Consider the following 18912-nt stretch of genomic DNA (forward strand, 5'->3'; position numbering starts at 1 on the left):
TGATTATTAGCTTTGACAATTTTGTTTCAAAGGCCTCGATAAAAACAGCAATCTATTGTCAACTTCTGTGTATTTTTCCTGTGCTCTTTTCAAGCACTCACATATTTCTGTGTTTATATACATCTTGCAGCCAGGTACTATTTGATTAAATCCACCTGTACCTTCCTGTCATTTGTGAGGTTGAATAACAAGGTAACTGAAGCATGAAACCCTTATTTGATTAGCTTGAGAGAGTCAGATTTTAATGTGTTTTCACTTGGTGCAGCAAGGCAGAATAGTGCTGGTAGGTCCAGGTTACAGCCCAGAACACAATGAACCATAAAACCCTTATAGATAGGGAAACATACCAGTATAGTGACACTGGAGACAAGGTTAAACTGTGAGTTGGTACAGATTCTAAATTCTCTAGAAGATCTAGAGTGTTAGACTAAACATGTATTCATCCTTAGGTTTAGCCATCATTCTAGATTAGGCCTAATTTGCACTCCATAAAGACAATAATCATCACCTGAGATTCCAAAATTGATCATGATTGTTCAGTAATGGAACAGATCCATAAAATTTCACGTAGCTCGTCAATGTCAACAGTTGTTTAAAAAGCTCAGGAGAGTGTTTTTCGTACTTAGTTTTCCTGGCTCTTCTCCTGCTCGAACAGGCCTCAGACTGTATCACATAAGTACATCACAAGATTCTCAGAAGCAGAAGACCACAAGAGCCAGCATCTCATACAATTCTTGTCAGCATTTAGCACAAACGCCTTTGACCTGGGCTTCTCAAGAGTCTACGCTCTGTTCTCCAACTTGGCACAGGCCCTCAGGAGACAGGCGGACAAAGAGAAGTGTTGTCCATTGAACAGTTAAGGTTTACTGGAAAATGAAGTATTTTTCTGTGACTTTTGTATATTTTTAAGAACGCTACCCAATACTAAGTGCACTAGAGCATTAAGGCGTGGGAAGCACGGTGAAGGCAAATGTTAATCATGCTGCCAGACACCTAATTTCCTTTTCTATTATAAAGTTTTCCAAGCATGCATGTTTGCATGGAAATGACTTACTTATGTGTTTGTATTTTTAAAGACATTTGTGAGTATGGGTTTTCTTATCTGGGACATTATATAAGGACTGAACCGTGCTATTCAGAGCAAAGCCTGGACTGTGATGGTCTGATGATTGTTATGGCTTTATTTGGAATTTTCTTAAAAGGAAACTAGGCTTTCCTCATATCCTTATCTAGTATATCCACTTCTCCATTTGTGTGCTCAGCCTGCAGCTACTTCTCTAGCACAGATACTGGTCTGCCCAGGGAAATTCTCCATAGAGTACAGCTGAAAAGAAGGAAGACATGCTGCCGTAAAGATAGTTATCATCTATCTCTGTTTGGAAGCCTATACTAATGGAAAGCAAACAACCTAAAAAAATCCCTTTCTTCAGCCTGGCACCAAGATTTACTTCAGTAATCTTATGGGAAACTTGCAATGCATTAGATGTTATTTACTGTTTTTTCAGGAATGGTAGAATTTGGGTGACTGATATTAAACTCTGAATTTTGAAAGAAGATAACCATATGTAATTACTCTTGATGTCTACATGATATCATGAGCCAGGCAAGATCTTAGCTGAATAAACATGTAAGCAGTCATTCTAGGACACTGCTGAATCAGGATTTAAGCAAGTAGCTTTGTGAAGTCCACTGTGGTTAACAGGGTTATGCTGTGGATGAGCCTTAACCTACTGATCAAACATAAACTTTGAAAAAAGGCAGTAAATCACATCAGTCATTGCATCTCTTCTACTTGAAGCATCTCTTCTTCTTTGCCTTTTTTTTTCTTTTTTTTTTTTTTTTTTTTTTTTTCCTCAATCAGCTATTTCTTCTTTTGGGCTTTTTTGTAAAGTTTTCTTAATCAATAAAAAACAAGAGAACTTTTACATGCTTGTTCCCACTTCTACTATGCTTCCTGGAGCCCTCCAGGGCCCCTTGAGACACTTGTCAGAAACAAGATAATGGGATCTTAACCTAGCCATAAAAGCAGGCATTTGAATCCCAACCTAGGAGTGAGGAGACACATTTATTCTTCGTGCCCATAGAGACTTAGTTCATTCTGAAGTGATTAAACATTTCAAATCTGAAAGTGTCTTTGAGAATCTCAGATACAGCAGGTTTTGGGAAGTGTTTTCTATTAGCACTCAGATGAACCCAAAATAAAACAGTAAATCAATCTTTTAGTATCTTCAGTTAAAATCTGTTATAAACTTCAAACTTCGTTAACTGAACTACTGCTACGCTTTTTCTACCTCATGATTTCTTCCTTGTAGAGGCTGGGGGAGCTTTTTCTATTTATATATGTGTATATACTGGTAATATATATTGCCAGCAGCATTTATCTGAACATCATTATAATTTCTCTAGTGTGTTCCTCTGATGGGTTTAAGGCTTGAGCAATAGCTCAGTGAAGTCATTAGGAGTCTTCGTATTGATTTTTTTTTTTCCTTCCCCTCCACGAGACTCTAGATCAAGTGTGCTAGAGCTCCTAAAAGGAATAACTTTCATGAAAGTGTGTTTTAAGATGAAATTTTCCTTATGCTTGTACTAAGGAAAAAAAGGTATCTTTATGGAATGAACTACTGGAGGTTCATTTGCTGTGGAAAAAGAGAGAGTAAGTTTTTTCAGCTTAATAGTCTTCACATATTTGTTGAACAGTGATTCCAAATATAAAAATACCCTAATATAATTTAGAAAGGAAGATACTTTCCAGTCTGATGCCTACACTGCCATTGTATGCTACCACTTTTTTTGTTGCTTCTTTGTTTTCACTTCTCTTAGATAACCCACATAAGAAAAATGAATGGAAATCCATTTATTCCCTAGCATTTAGGAAATTTGCATAGCCTTGCTATTGTGCACATACCTTTTTTCATCCCAAAGTACTGATGAGTGAAGGGAAATTAGCTGCAATCATGTGTTCTACTGGCCTTCTCATGGCAATGGAGCAAATGGACTAGGTAGTTCATATCTTAAACTTCCTGATCCAGCTGTGTACAGCCACTCCATAATCTCCTTTGGTAGAGAAGAGCGTATAAAAAACAAGTGGTTGTAAGCTGAAGCCAGAAAAATTCAAATTAGAATTTGGATACCACATGCTAAATGTTCAGGATAATTACAGGGAATATAACTTACTGAAAAAGAACTGATACTGAAATCTCTAAGCAATGGCAGATGCTCTTCAAGAAGATGTGCTTTAGTTGAATACAAAATACAGTGCTCAGTACAGGGTTAAATAAACCACTTTTAATGTCCTGTGCTACGTAGGATATCAAACTTCATTCTCTGATATTCACTTTTAACTGTCAGCTTCAGAAAAGTCTGTTTCAGACTTCTCACTATGCAAAACTACTTTCAGTTCATAACCACATTCACACCCACTTTGCATTACAGCCTCTATATTTTTCATCTTTACTACTTTTGTGCAGTTTCTTCTAGTGTTTCTCGATATGGTGGTCTCATTAGGTTTTTGAGATACTCCTCCCTCTGCCTTTTGTCCTTTTTTGGGTGCGCCTCAATTTCTCATTAAGGATTCTCTGAAATTTACTTCTATTCCTTGCTCTTCTCCCTTTACAACTCCTACTGAGTAATCCTCTTAGCTCATTCATTTTATGCCAGATTTCTGATAAACTGATGTTTTGGGGTTTGTTTTTTTTTTTTTGCTTGTTGTTCTCTTTTGCATAACTGTCACGTCAACTCTGTCCCCAGATCTCAGAATCTGTCAATAAGCATGAATCTTGATCAGTTTGTCCCCATCTATCTGTTTTTGCTATCTTTACCATCAGCAAAAGCTGACAGGGTCAAAACAGAGCTCTTAATCTTGTCTTTCAGACTTCACCCTGCTTCCTCCTGGGTTCCCTGTCGACAGACAGGGTTCTCCCACGCCAGCCCTACGCTGGCAGTAATGGCCACGCTCAGCTCAACGCCCCGGGCCTTGCTCTCTCATGCTCTTGCTGCTGACTCTGCGCTGAGTCAGCCGAGGACGCAAAACCAGCAGGAAATCATGCATTTATTTTTTTTTTTTCTACTTATTTAGCTTTCTGAATCAGATTCCAGTGCCACCAGACAAGCACCAGGGCCAATGAAGTAAAGATCAAATGAACTGCGTCATTATGCTGCACCCCAACATTTTCTTGGAGGCTTAGTCTCCTCTTTCTGTGTTTTGTTCACACACATACCAAATTCAAACCTTGAATTACTTGCTCATTAATTATTTCTGGAATTCATTTATTTCCTTTTTGTCATTACTCTAAACTCCTTGTTTGGACTCATTATCTTTAGGAACTGGAACAGCTTCTGGCTTTTCGGATCCCCCATTCTTCTCTGAAAGCCATGCAAAAAATGCAGCCAAGGCCTTTCCCATTTCCTTGATGGATGTCAGTCTCCTTTTCCAAGTATCCTTTAGCTGGCTCTACCGCTGCATTCAGTGTCAGCCTTTACAACACCTCGAAAGCTCCATGTATCCCTCCTGCAGTGTGCTTCACACCATGTTCCTTCTTTTGTTACTAGTATCCCCTGAAACAACTTGCTTTCCACTAACATCTTGGTAATCATCCACAGCTTTTCTCAGTCACCTTTTAGGTACGACGAAATCTGCCCAGGCTGCTTCACAGAGCTTTCAACCATCTGCTTTAGACTCTTCTCTTTTCAAACAATTTGTTCCTGCTGCTTATCAATGCTCATACAGCTTCAGTACACACTGTCTACTGTTTTCTTCCTTAACCGTTATCGTTTTGCTGAATGTGAGATCTCTGTAAGGAAGGGAGTCCTCCTGTCTTGAAAAAGCGAGAAGCACTCGTGGTGTTACAATTGGTCCTGTAAACAAATATTTAACGACTGGTACTAAACCAGAGATATCTGTAGAAGCTAAACAGCGATCCACTGTATTTTGGCACAGCTTCAGTACACACAGTACGGCAATCAAACACAATGCAGTTATCACTTACATGTGGCAACATCACCACCCTCTCTGCAAGCAATAAAACCACTTGCCTTCTCTTTTTTTGTTGCTTTTGTTTTTTTTCCCCCCAGCTGGAAGATGATATTTTAGCCAAATCTGATTATTTTCAAAGTATAAAAAACTTTGCTGCTAAACAGTCCCAAGAGTGGATGATTCTTGAGTTCTCCCAGCTTGGATTTATCGGTAAGTATTAAGACCTCAGCAGGGTGAATTGGATTTGGAGCTGTCTAGGTTGAGTAGCATTACACTCAGAATTACATTCCAAGGCATGGTAGGACTCCCATATCAAAACTTCCTTGGTTCTTCAGGAAAGCTCCCATTGAAAGTCTTTTACTTTCTGTGCTCTTTAAAACTGTCTTTTTAGTGCAGAGTCTCCTCAGCAGACGATCTAGTAGTTGGGTTCCCCTAAGAAGCAAATTGTTCCACCTCAGGAACATGTGTGCCCCTATAGCATGTAGTCTTCCTGTCAAGAAGGGAATTTGAACAATCTATAAAAAAAAAACTTCCTTTCCTTTCTGGAGCAGAACATGCATCCCATAATCATAGGGAAGGGGTTTTATTATTTGTAGTAGTAAGTTTCTTTCTATATTTTTTCTCCTGTTCTAATACAATTTACTTGTGATAACACCTTGTAAGTGTTTGGTCAAACAAAAAAAATCTAACAAAACCCGCTAATACAAATAGCAAGAGAACTAAATGAACAGTGATAGTATTTTAAAAGCAAAATTTTCCATAGCTGGGTTTTAAAAGGTATTCAGTATAGTATTGCCAGTGAAATCTCATGTCTAGCACTTTGAGGAATTATATGGATCTCATTTCATCTGACACACTGATACAGGTGAGTGGCAGGTTTGTCGGAAATATTTTCAAAATCCCAACAAGGTGGAAGATAAGCACGTCTCTAAAGCTGGAGTCTGTGTGGAATTTCCACTAAATTTCAGAATTACATACATATTTTTAAGGCTGGAGTAAACATAAAGCTGGTGATTTTTAAACAGCAACAAAAATATCTGAATATGCATCTTCTTGTCTTGCTTTCAGGAAAATTGTTTAAATCAGAAGACCTCCCGCTCATAGTGGATTTTTTTCTCATGTTCTATAAAGATAAGCCCATAGACTGGCTTATAGACCACCTGCTCTGGGTTAAAGTGTGCAATCCAGAAAAGGATGCAGTAAGTATGTCTATGAATTTATGAACAGAATTAATATTCAAACAGTCTCTGTGACAAAATAATTTATTTTAATAAGCTGAATAGAAATGTCTCAAACCTGCCTTACCCTGGAATTTGTGGGGAAAGCTGTGCTGCAGATCTGCATAGAGCGGCACGGTGTTTGAGCCCTTTGGGGCACACAGAGAGGCCTGACTCACAGAAATTCAGATTTCAACACCAGAGCTGTTTTGCCTCCGTCAGCTCAGAACATGGACAGCACAAGCTCACATCTGGTCGCACAGGCAACTCTGCAGCACCAAAGAAAAGTTTGAATACATAAGCCTATGTGGACTATCACTTCTTGTGACCTTCTGCTGACCTTCTAATGTGAAAGTCAGTAAAGCATACAATTGTACAATCACAGTTGTTCTGCATTTTGCGCACCAATTCCTCTCTTTCTGGAAGCAGAACTTAAGTGTTTTGCTTTAAATCTTTTACTTCCTGGGGGAAAAAAAATGATTGTTTGCCTGAAAAAAAGTAATGCAGGGAAACGTGTAGGCTGGATGAACTAAATGATACTTTTCCCTGAAAATGAAAGAAACAGGTGCCATTTCTAGCACTACAGGTGAGCCCAATGATATGTTAAATATTTCTTTATATCCTTTTGCATTCTTCCTCTCACCAGTCTTTGGTGCTGGTCACTGTTCACATTCTTGTTGTGTAACAGGCTGTGCCACGGAGGGCTGACCAGAGTTTCTGCTCCTTGGTTTTTAAGGTTCAAGAGTTTGATTTGATTAGTGCAGCCATTCCAGGTGTTCGCCCATGTCACTTTTATGTTGATAAAGAAGGCAGAGGAGACAGACAGAAATTATGCAGAGCAGGAGATTGAGGAGAGAGGAACAAACAAGCAGAGATGCGTAGCAGAGATGACCCCTGGAGACAGCGGAAGGTCCCTGGTTTTACACTTAGTAGTGCCACTGAGTAGTCTCCATTTCTGCTTCATACAGAGAGGGAGTAATCTTTGAGATCCTACTCCATGGGTTAGGCTGGCTCATAGGAGTTAGGTGAGCCTCAAGTACCTCTAATTTAGGTTCCTGCCTGCCTGTGCTAACAGGATTAAAAAAAGATACTATTATGTTAATATCACTCATTCCAGATCTATCTAATGTGTGCCAGTTTTCATCCGATAGATGAAACATTTTATTTTTTTAAATGATTGTTCTAGCTGCTAAGACCTGATTAATACCTAAAAATGACACCGTGTTCCTGAAAGGCAAGCAGTGTGCTCTGGCCAAGCCAAAGCGGAGTGGCATCAGCAAGTTTCTAGTGACTTTCACTTCTGCGATTGCAGTTTCAATTGCTATGGGTAGCAAAAATCTATAGAGGCAAGTCAGCCTCACACTGCCCATGGGAGGGAATGACCAGTGGTGTGACCTATTGGGATTATTCATGAGAATGCAGAAAATGGAGGCTGCTAGAAGGACAGAGATCCCAGCTGCTGCTCCTCCTCTGCCTGACAGATTAGAGTGGTGGACTTTCTATAGGTGGCAGAGAGGGCAAGCTGACAGAAATCTTCACACTTTCCCCTTTCCAAGTGATTAAGAGTGTCACTAAGAGATCACATGTTGTGTCTCACGGGACAGTCAATGGGCCACCTGTTTGTGGCTTTTACGTGCCATCCTGTGGTGATGGGTGTCTGGCACGTGAGTATCAACATGCCAAGATTCAGCCACATCTGCTCACCGACTTGGAAAAGACAGTTTGTGATGATCAGAGCCATCAGATCTCTGCGTGGTTCAGAAACTTCATAATGTTTACCTCCTGTGAACCATCATCCAGTTCTAGGGTCCCCAGTACAAAAAAGATCTGTTGGAGCAGGTCAAGAGGAGGGCCACAAAATGATCAGAGGGATGAAATGCTATGAAGACAGGTTGAGAGAGTTGGGCTCTTCAGCCTGGAGAAGAGAAGGCTCCAGGGAGGCTGTATTGTAGCCTTTCAGTACTTCAAGTTTTGTAGAAAAGACCAAGAAAGACTTTCTACCAGGGCCTGTTGTGACAGGACAGGGGCAACAGTCTTAAATTGAAGGAGGGGAGATTTAGATTGAACACAAGGAAGGCATTTTTTACAGTAAGTGTGGTGAGGCACTTGAACAGGTTTCTAAGGGAAGCTGTGGCTGCCCCATCCCTGGAAGTGTTGAAGGCCAGGCTGGATGGGGCTTGGAGCAACCTGCTCTGGTGGGAGGTGTCCCTGCCCAGGGCAGGGGGGTTGGAACTGGATGATCTTTAAAGGTCCCTTCAAACCCAAAACATTGTATGTTTCTGTGATCATATGCAGTGGTACGTATCTATCAAGTGTAGTGGGGACTAGCAAGCTGCAAAGATGGGAGCCCTGACCCAACGAGGAGCCTTATCTCAGTTTCTGCACAAGTGACCACACCAGTCCTGTGCTACTGATTATTCTCAGCTGCTACTAGAAGTAACTGTTTTGGAAGTGCTGCCATAGCATGAAAGGAGACATGCTAGAGACTACATTATTATAGAGGATGAACTGCAAACCCTGTCAGCAGAAAGATCACAAATTTTCTTACAACGATTTGTTTTCTAGCAGAAGTATAGTGTGCTTTTCAAAGGAACAGCTGCCAGTAAACCAATTTGCATGTATTGTGTTTTTACGTCATTTTGCTGAACATCTGCTAACATCTGAGCATCTGGACAAACATAAAAACACTTAGTTATTTTTATAGCCTTCCAGGTGGTTTTGAACTTTTAATTAGTACTTCTGCAGAAACCATAAATCCCCCATGAGTTTTGGTGTTTAAGCCAGCTGAGTGAAGACTTAACCACTTCTAGTTTTAGAAGGCATTGATATAGTTTATGTAGCTTTTTTTTTTTTTTCCCAGAACTGAAAGCATTTGGCTGAAGAGGTAAACACATTATCGTCTCAAAGAAACAGTTAAAAAAATCAAGCCATTTCAGATTTGAGGTCCATTTTTTGTCACTCTGAGGCATGGTTGATGCTGCACAGTGCAGGAATCCCTGAATGAGTGCTGGTTGAGCCTTGAAATCTACATAGCACCAGGAGTGGAATTACAAGTTTAGGTCTAGAAACAATGTATTTGAAATAAGGTGATTGTTAATCTAAGATTTACTCATTTAAAAATGGATAAAAAACCATACCCTCAACTGCATAATGAAATTGCCACATGGAATTTAGTTTGTCTCTCCTGTATTTAAATAAAACTTCACTCCCTTTTACTTTCTTTCCAGATACACTGTGAAAAGGAAAAGGCAGAGTTACGTATCCGTGCTAAACCATCTCTCTTTCAGCACATGGGGATTTATTCATCATTGGCTGGGAAGATACAGAATTTGAAAGTAAGGATAAGAAATGAATGCCGTATTTCTAAATTGTATCCTTCTTGTTCTGACTTGTTCTTCAAATCAGTTTCAAGCCTTGGATCTTTGGCATTAGATGGCATTTTCATACCCAAGAGTGCTGGTTTACAGATTTGGGGGAGGATATTGATCTGGCACGTACACTGCAGATTGGGCACACTACTTCTGCACAAACATCTTGGAATCTCTGATCTGAACGCTCGTACCAATGATAGCAGCATTTCCTGTAGGAACCCACCTCACAGCACAAGGTTTCGTGTGCTCTGCACCGTACAAACACAAACGGCTATGATGATTTGTTTTGGCTGAATAAGGACATGGTTTAGTGGTGGACTTGGCAGTGCTAGATTAACGGTTGGACTTGATGATCTTAACGGTCTCTTCCCACCAAAACGATCCTGTGATTCTATGATAGTGCACAATCCCAATCTAAGGGACTATTAAGAAGAAGGTAACTGGTAGGACAAGGCTCTGGCTATCATGACGGCCTTAGATTTTTAGGGAGAGTTTGGAGGGCAAACAGTGGATCTACCATATACTTCATAAGGACAAGAGCAATGAAGGACCAGACTTCAGGGATGTCCTGATGGCACCATTTAGACTAGTCATGAGATCATTTGAAGTGCTGTATTGGATCAGACTGGAGGTTCATGTGGCCTTTAGCAGAGCCTAGTATCAGACATCCTGGCAGATGGCATAGTAGAAAACTATGAAATAGCCTACTGTGGAGAAGTTTATTTTTAAATCTAGGTAACTGAGAAATAATCATTACAGCTCTGTCTACAAACTGTAACACTGAGTACATGGAAATGAGTATTCTATTTCTATAAGAAAATCCATTAGAAAATTTTTCTAAATCTGTTAGAAAATTTATTAGAAATAGATTGTATATTTTCTGACACTGAGGTAATTATTTTCTGGAATAGCTTCCTGTAGTAAGTTGAGATATCGGAGCACTTTTTTTTCATTGTATGAGTGAAATTACACTTCTTTATATTCAACAGGATAAAGATTTTGGCAAAAATGTGCTACATAAAGCACATAATAATCCACCTGGAAAAGTGGATACAAGCCTACAAACATACCAGCAATATACCTTGGAAAAAATTTATAAAGGAGAAGACTGTTTTTGGGCTTCAGCTCCAGTGGCAGGGGACTACATCCGCTTCACCTTTTTAAATCCACTAAAAATTGAAAAGTAAGTATTATATCATATGGGATATGGAAGCCTACGCATATCCAGTTTGGGGTTGATTGTCTTCAAAATCACCAGTGCTCAACTGTTCATGTAAACCATAGCCTTGTTACTCACCAAAAAATCCGTTATTTGCTATTTGTCTGCTCCCCCTTCTTGAATTCCCCTCCTGAAATACATTTCTTCCTTGGTAATTAGCGAGATGCTTAATTTTTTTTCCTTTTATTTCTTTGGTTAAATATTTTGCATTCTCTCCTGATAATTCTCAAAAGATGAATTTCATCAATGGAGTCGGTGAAAGTTGTATTTCTATAGTTATCAACAGAAAGGCTGTTTGCATGATGTCAGTCAAGTCAAAGGCCATGTCCCAGACCAGACACTTTCCAGTGTAGGTGAAAGCAAAAATATCAGTATTGTGGGGAAATAATGAAGAGTGAATTAATAGAGGTGGGATTCAGTTGAAGATACAGAGCTTTAAATGTAGGTATTTACAGTAGAGATGTCTACGTAAGGTAGGTGTGTAAGCTCCTTCTGTACACAGCAGATAGAGATCTACTTGATACAGCCAGAGGAAGCGAGAGAAGTATTCATCTCATTCTCTGTTTGGTCACCTGAGTCAGCTGCTGTTTCACTGACTGTATTGAGAATATCTCCATTGCCTGTAACAAGAGCTTGAAGACCAGGATCACAGCTGGCCTTCTAACTTAACATGTTTGGATCTACAGCCAAGTCCCACCTTGAATGTTTTTCTCATTCTAAAAGATGAAACTATCTTCCCTGTTCTCATAGCATTCAACTTGGGTTTCTTTGAAAGGCAGGGACACCTCTAGGTTAAGATAGAGTGTTTTTCTGAAGGACTCTATGAACAATACAAATAGAGATTGGCACCAAAAGAAGCAGCCCCTCCCGGTTCAGCAAAGTTTCTTCTTCTCTCTGTGTCAGATTGGAGAATGGATCTGAGTTAAAACTAACCTAGCAAGACATATAGTTCCAGAAGAGTGTCTCTGACACCAAGTACCATAATTACCGTATCTTTGTAATGATATTCAGAGAGAAAACTCCTTCGCTGTTATTACACTTCCTCCCAAAACTGGTCACAAAACTAAGAGAATTCCATTTCTGCAAAGATTGTAGATTTCTCGTTTATTTTTTTTAAAAAGTATCTAAGAAAGCAAGTCTATATCTCCATCTAGTGAGCTGCACTAAATGAGAGTTGTTGTAATGAGCACTGGTGTTCTGTGATCAACACTGTTAATTAACTGATTTATGCTTTGGGAAATGTGGGTAGCCCCTATTTTTGCATTCTCCTGTTAGTAGGAAGCTGTACTGCATGAAGGTAATTTACATATGGGATTGCTTGATGGCTGGTGCCAGCCCCATCCCATTGCTAACCACTGAATATGTATAGTTAGTCCAACAATATTTGGTAGTCTTCTTAGGTCTTGATTGTTTCATACCAGAGGAGGGAGGTGGGTGCTTTAAATTTTTTTTTTTATCTAAAAACCTAAGAACTCCAATGCCAGAAATTTAAAACCGAACCGAGATATTTTAAAAAAAAAAAAAAGGATGGTATTTTTGCTTTGATTCTTCCTTTGCCAATTCTGCTGCTCACTGGCTATAAAGGAAATTATTTAAAAGCACCTGCATTGATCAATATTGATAAAAAGGGTGATTCTCTTGGCACGTAGCATATGGTCCAATAGAAACTGGGGCTTTTGTTTTCATTGCATTCCAGAAGCCCATCTCACCTCAGTCTTAGGATGACAGGAACACATCAGAGGGCAGACCTTCCTTAGCCATTTCAACCATTTCAAATTAATTTCTTTGCAACTTGAGCACTTAAAAAGGGGGGGACACTTGGTTCCAGAGAAAGATGGTTTTACTGCTTGTCCTGTTCAAAATAAAAAGCCTCTAGTGTGGTTTGTGACACACTGGAAAGTTTCAGTGCCTATTTTTGTTCTCTATAGCCCACAGCTAATTAAAGAAAAGGTATTTGAAGCTTTCTTTTAAAACTGAAAAGGATTACTTCCTAGAAAGTAGTATTTCTAAAGTATAAAATACCTGGAAATAATATACATTTATCATCAGGTACTTCTTCAGAAGTGGAAACATGGAGCACCCTGGTGACAAACTGTTTAACACAACTGTGGAAGTGTTGCCAGCTGATGTAAGTCTCTCATTTCCAACTGTAATTAATACACAGTGCTATTTCATCTTCAGAATGAAGTTCTGCATAAAATGTCAGGCCCCAAAAAATATTTCTGGAGATGTTATTGTTGGGTTTTTTTGCAGGAAATGCTAAGAAAAGAACTGGTTGACAATGGAAGTAAATTTAACTACCCAGCAACCAAAGACGGATATTTAAAAATAGGTAAATTGTTTATTGTCACTTCAAAACCAGAAATTTTGTTCTTACCTGTAAAATGTTTCTGCATTTGAGAATTTCATTATCTCTACAACATTCCAAAGTGAACTAGTAAGGAAAAGAAACCCTTTGCACTACTGCATGTTATAGTGTATGATGTTTGACCAATGCCTATTTCATTTTAAAAAACAAACAACTTTACCAGCAGTGGCCAAAGCCAAGGCATCAAATTAGAAGAAAAACTAATTGCAGTCCCCTCAAGGTCTCAATAGAATAATTGATTCTGGTTTGGATTTTCAGCCTAAGCTGAAGACTAGGATTTCTTACAATTATGAGTGTTAATTGTGCTCCAACCTGAAATGAAGCATCACACAAATGTGCCCTCCCCCTTTTTGCCCCCAGCTCTGCGTCCCGTTCTTCCCACCTCAGGGTGGTGCGTGACTTCTCTCCAATGACCTGCAGGTTCTCCACACACTTGCCAAGGCCTGGTTTCTACTGTTACCTAAACTAAGGCGCCACTATGTGAACAAAAAATGGTCCATGGGGAGATCTGCTTTGCTTGCCACTTTCTTCTGCCTCTTCTACCACAGAATTGCTCTTTTCTCCCAATGAACCGCTTTCACCTTCACCAACGCTTCTCGTTGGATTTGCACCTCTCCCCCACCTCCTCCTGACTCCTTTCCTCTAATTAGAGATACGAACTGAAATGCTGTCAACTCACAGTTGCACATGCAAGTTGATAGGAAATAAGTATCATACATGGGATGAGTGTTTTTCGTTTGTCTGTGGTGATTTTATGCCAGCTTAACAAGGTTTGTTAAAAAGCACTGAACTAGTGAAGAAATGGATCAGAATCGGGCCATGATTCCTAATGTAGCTTCTAAAAAGTTATCATACTTCTCACAAAAGCTCTTTTAGATTATTGAACGTGACCATGTGTGCTGTGTGTATATGGTCACTGCTAACATATTTAAATTTATTTCATAACATTTGTAGCTATAGGTTCATTATTTTCTTGTGTTCTTCTCCAGCTCCTAGTTGCTGGAACTGAAGGAACGAATCCTTCTTCTTGTTTATAGCTTTATCTTTCAGTTACATTTGTTTGACTTTTTCCAAAAGATTTTTTTCACTAATGTATCCCTGGAGTTAATTTATAATTTGTGTTTTAGAGCTTTTGCATAAGTTTAGTTGGGAAGCGTATTTCATTCTAATATATACTTGTATGGGTCTTGTTTTATTTTATATTTAGGAGCTTTTGAAAATGGAATTGCAGAAGGCAATGTCAGTCAGTCAATAGGAAAAATACAGGCTCTTCGTTTATCAGTCAATTCTGATTCTCCTGTGTGGGCAATACTTAGTGAGGTAAGCATGCTATTAAATTATTTTAATTAAAGCTTTATTAAATGAGTTTCAGGTCTTCCTATCATATAGTATTGATAATCATTAATTTTTATTTCGTTTTGAATGGGATTTTGTGTGGAAAAACTCACACAAGCAGAGAATGATATTAATTATTCAGGGGAGAAGTTAAATTTACTTCATAGAAAAAGTGCTGGAAATGCTCACATGGGATGGTTCTCCAGTTTTGCAGTGCTGTAAGTAGAGCCGCTAGAATTTGGGTCATGATAAAGAGACCAACCAAAGGAGACAGGGAGGATTTTCTAGCTTTTGTCAGTCACCATCTTGGATGTTAATTATAACAATCTCAGATATTAATTATAATAATCTTGGACATTAACTATTATATGCCAACATTTTCAGATTAAAATGTGATTTTTTTTATTCTTCAAGTTTCTCCCAAGTTTCTGAATGTGTGTGAGCCCACAAGTAGAAAATATTCAGAAGTTACTGAAGGGAATGACCACAGTCTTAAATTATAGCCTAGGTGGGTGGAGGGAAAAGCTAATGTTTTAGGCAATGCTTCTGCAGATTTTATAAAAGAATATATTTTGTTTTTTTCAGGTACTTATCAAGACATCTGAAAACTGAAAAAAAAAAATAAAATTTGGACACGTTGCTTGTTATAGATTGTTTGAACTCAAGGCTAACGGCAACCAAACACTGCCCGGGTAAAAAGAACAAATCCAAACCCATTTCATTCTTAATACTGTGTATTAGGAAAGAGTTGTGATAGCTATTAAATCTTTATATAAAGAATATTAAAAGCTATAAAGAACCTGATTATGTTAGTATTTTCTAGAAAATGTTCTTGAGTAAGGTGTCATATATAAAAATCCCACCTTTGCTTGGCAACACTTAATATATATTATTATGAAGAACTGATAAAGCAGTACAGGCTGTCTCAGGGACTAAAGCACAAAAGTATGCTTTCACCAGAATTAAAAATACAGACATTTTTGAAAAATATTAAGGACACAGTTTTCAACTCCACTCAGAACACTTGTCAATTTTGGATGGAAAGTATAACTGAAGGAAAGTTGTCAATATTCATTGCAAGGATTTGGAGCAGTCCATAGAGATAGGAACCACTTAACAATACGAAAACAGGTCTCAAATTTAACAGAAGAAATGTGTTTCAGCATTAATGTAGCATAAGTTATGTTTAGTATTTCTTTTAATGGCAAGTGCCTACAAGTTACCATTTGAATAACTTGAAACTGAAACAGATATTGTTCAGATGATTGTAAGACTTTTCAGTGAATTTTGCATTTAATTAAGTACAGGAAATAATAAGGGTATTCTGTGTAACTATATTTTTGTAGAAAGAAAATCTATTTAAATAAAATTTTGTATCTTGTAATTTGATAATCAGTATGTACTGATACTGAAATCTTGGTGACGAGGCAAAACTCAGTAAAAATTTGAAAATAAAAGGTAAACCACAGTGGTTTCATTTGAAGTGTTTTTGGGAAATGACAATCCACCTTGGAAATCCAGCTGTTAATGTGCAGAATTCCTGTATGACTTCCTTAGCTCCTGCAGCACAACTGCCCCCCCATTCCCCTGCACAAGCACAGCATCCAAACAGCAGAGGGTGAGAAAGAAGCTGCACCGTATCCTTTTGTGTGGGTTTGTATTAAATGTCTTAAATTACCGCCGAATTGTATTCTTAATGCAAAAACGTTTCTGTTTCGAATAAGATGAAATTCGTTTTCTTACATTAAGAAGGTTCAGTTACAGTTCAGAAGGGTGTTTTTTCAAAGACCACCTCTAATAATATTTTTGATAATTTACAGTATTGATTGTATACTGTGGTGCTACATATATGTACACGTAGAGAGATATATATACGTACGTATGTATGTATATATTTTTTGGACCAAATATTGCAGCCTTCATTAGGTTAAGAGTTTAGTGCAGGTTAAGAATTAATGCAGTAATCCAGAGTGCTTAGAAACTTGGGTATGAAAATGATAGAAGTGTGGGACTTCTCTTGATGCCTCAGTTCAGTTCTCTGCGTGTCATGGCTGTTGGTGCTGTCAGTGAAATCACACGGTGTCACGGGGATTAGTGTCATCTTCAGGATCTCGTTAAAACGCTTCAGAACGGCAAGTAAACGTGTTGTAAATCTATGGGCTGAACTGCCCTCTTATAGGGCCTGTTTCGCCTGCCATCAAAAGGTGAAAACTGCAGAAAACGAAGTAGAAGGAGCATTTCTTGTAGCACATTTTACTAATTAAGAGTGTGATCCAGTAAAAGCTTAAAAATCTTCTTTTGCCATTGTTTTCCCTGCAACAGAGCCACAGCTGGGAGCAGAGTCTGCATTCAGGCGGCCTCACCCTCACTTCTTACGGGGAAGCGTCGCTCTAAGGAGGAAATTTCAGAGCAATTATTAATCAGTGAAAACACAGAAAATACTAAGGTAATAGATTTTGTTACCAAAACCTCTTATTTTCACAGTGAAATGAGATTTCACTTGACTTTTTGAAGCACAATTTCAAAAAGCTGATGAGAATATCTGAAACCAGTAAGTGACTGGGCTTTTTGTAAATCTATCTTTTTTTTCGTTCTGCACCACCAGCTTTGAGATTCATTCATCCTGTTTCTGGTTTTTAGGTATTTTACGTCACCGTTGCCATCAGAGAACACACTTCCCATCAGCTTGACGTCAATGTGGTTTTAAACACTGACACAGCAAATAACAAATGCTTGCACACGCACTGTTCAAGTGACATTTTTTTTGCTTCTTCCCAATTCTCCCCCGTGCTAAACAGCCCATCTCGTGTGCTATCACTATTATCCTTCTCTGTACTCCAATTAACTGGTTCAGTTAGCCTAGGTACAGCTGGAAAAGCTACAGCTCCATCTCTAGCTTACAGAAAATTTTCTTTTTCAGGCACCACTGATAAAAGATCTAGAAATTCCTACCTTTGTTGCGGAGCCACTTGTTGACATTAATATTATTTACGGAGTAAAAAAGAATCAGAAAGAGAGATACTGCACCAGCCCAACAAAACTGAAATTGCAAAATACAGAAGTAGCTAACTAGTACTTGAGATTGGACACAGGTGTTTTATCACAGCCCTAATCTCTTGAAACTGTTGCAATTAACACTTTTAGCTCTTTCACAAACCACCACTGGAAAAATGGAAAACCCAAAGGAGTTTCAGATTCCATGCCAGATCACCAAGCTCCTTCGGCAGGAAATTTTACTTCAGTACTTTCACAGAATCACAGAATCTTCGTGGTTGGAAGGAGCCTTTGAGATCCATTTGAGTCCAACCACAAAAAATCCAAAACCACACACCACAAACAGACACAACCCAATGATCCTGGGCACTAGAGCATGCTCTGAAGAACCATGTCTACACGTTTCTTCAATTCCTCCAGGGTTGGTGACTCCACCACCTCCCTGGGCAGGCTGTTCCAGTGCCTGACCACCCTCTCAGTTAAAGTGATTCTTCCTGGTATCTAATCTAAACCTCCCTTGCCCCAACTTCAGACCATTTCCTCTGGTCCTCTCATTATTCCCTTGGGAGAAGAGGCCAACACCCACCTCCCTACACCCTCCTTTCAGGTAGTTGTAGAGGGCAATGAGGTCCCCCCTCAGCCTCCTCTTCTCCAAACTAAACATGCCCAGTTCCCTCAGCCTCTCCTCACAGGACTTGTTCTCTAGACCCCTCACCAGCTTGGTGGCTCTCCTCTGGACACGCAGTTTAAAACATAACCTACAAAATATTGACTACCTCGGGCTCATTGGACACATACCTAATCAGGTTCAATGCTTGTGTGGGAAGAAAGCCCGTTTTTCAAACTAATTCAATATTAATGATGATTTGTTCAAGCAATTTTGACTTTGCTGGAGCGCAGTCATTCATTTCTCTGAACACCATGTCTCTGTTCTTGCCTTAAATCCTTTGAGGAACTTTTGAAAGGGGAATGCCAACCTTTGTCTTCAATACAGGAGTCAGTTGTGAACTTGGCTTTACCAATTTTTTAACATGTTTTTATCTCCATTAATGACGTGGGTCCCTAATCTCATCAGTGTCTCTCGGCCTGTTTTCACCCATCTACTGTAAATGCTGCTGGCTGCTAAACCTACACTGAGGAGAGACTAAACAGGAGTACCTATTAAAATTAATTAAGAGATATTTAATCCAAAGTTGAAGATGTATTTGCTCATTGCATTGAACATCTCTCTCATGTTGGAGAAAGTAAGCAGGGAGTGTCACATACACAAGCATCCCAATTTTCCCCAACATTTACTTTTTTTATTACTCATAAGTCACACAGGTGTTAGCTGTATTACTGGTTGCACAAACAAATTGTCTTGTCTGCGAGTGCGTTGGGTTGTGGGTGTTTGGTTTTTTTTTCTAACTATTATTTCTTTGCATAAATGTAAGATT

General features: G+C 38.9%; 1 protein-coding gene across 3 annotated transcripts in view; it reads left to right on the forward strand.

Moving 5' to 3' along the window:
- MGAT4D (MGAT4 family member D) overlaps positions 1-17818 on the forward strand; it is a 44143-nt gene extending 26325 nt beyond the window's left edge. For 2 of the 3 annotated variants that reach the window (XM_014950069.1, XM_014950068.1), the window contains 8 exons: positions 5071-5182; positions 6041-6171; positions 9417-9524; positions 10550-10743; positions 12829-12907; positions 13033-13111; positions 14355-14467; positions 15068-16020. In XM_014950069.1, coding sequence (XP_014805555.1) covers positions 5071-5182; positions 6041-6171; positions 9417-9524; positions 10550-10743; positions 12829-12907; positions 13033-13111; positions 14355-14467; positions 15068-15094 — 843 coding nt within the window. In that variant the 3' untranslated portion in view covers positions 15095-16020. The other variant, XR_001412929.1, reaches the window with a different exon arrangement.
- Positions 17819-18912: the final 1094 nt, after the last annotated feature.

This window comes from Calidris pugnax, unplaced genomic scaffold (assembly GCF_001431845.1).
Source record: "Calidris pugnax isolate Ruff unplaced genomic scaffold, ASM143184v1 scaffold42, whole genome shotgun sequence".
Lineage (NCBI taxonomy): Eukaryota > Metazoa > Chordata > Aves > Charadriiformes > Scolopacidae > Calidris > Calidris pugnax.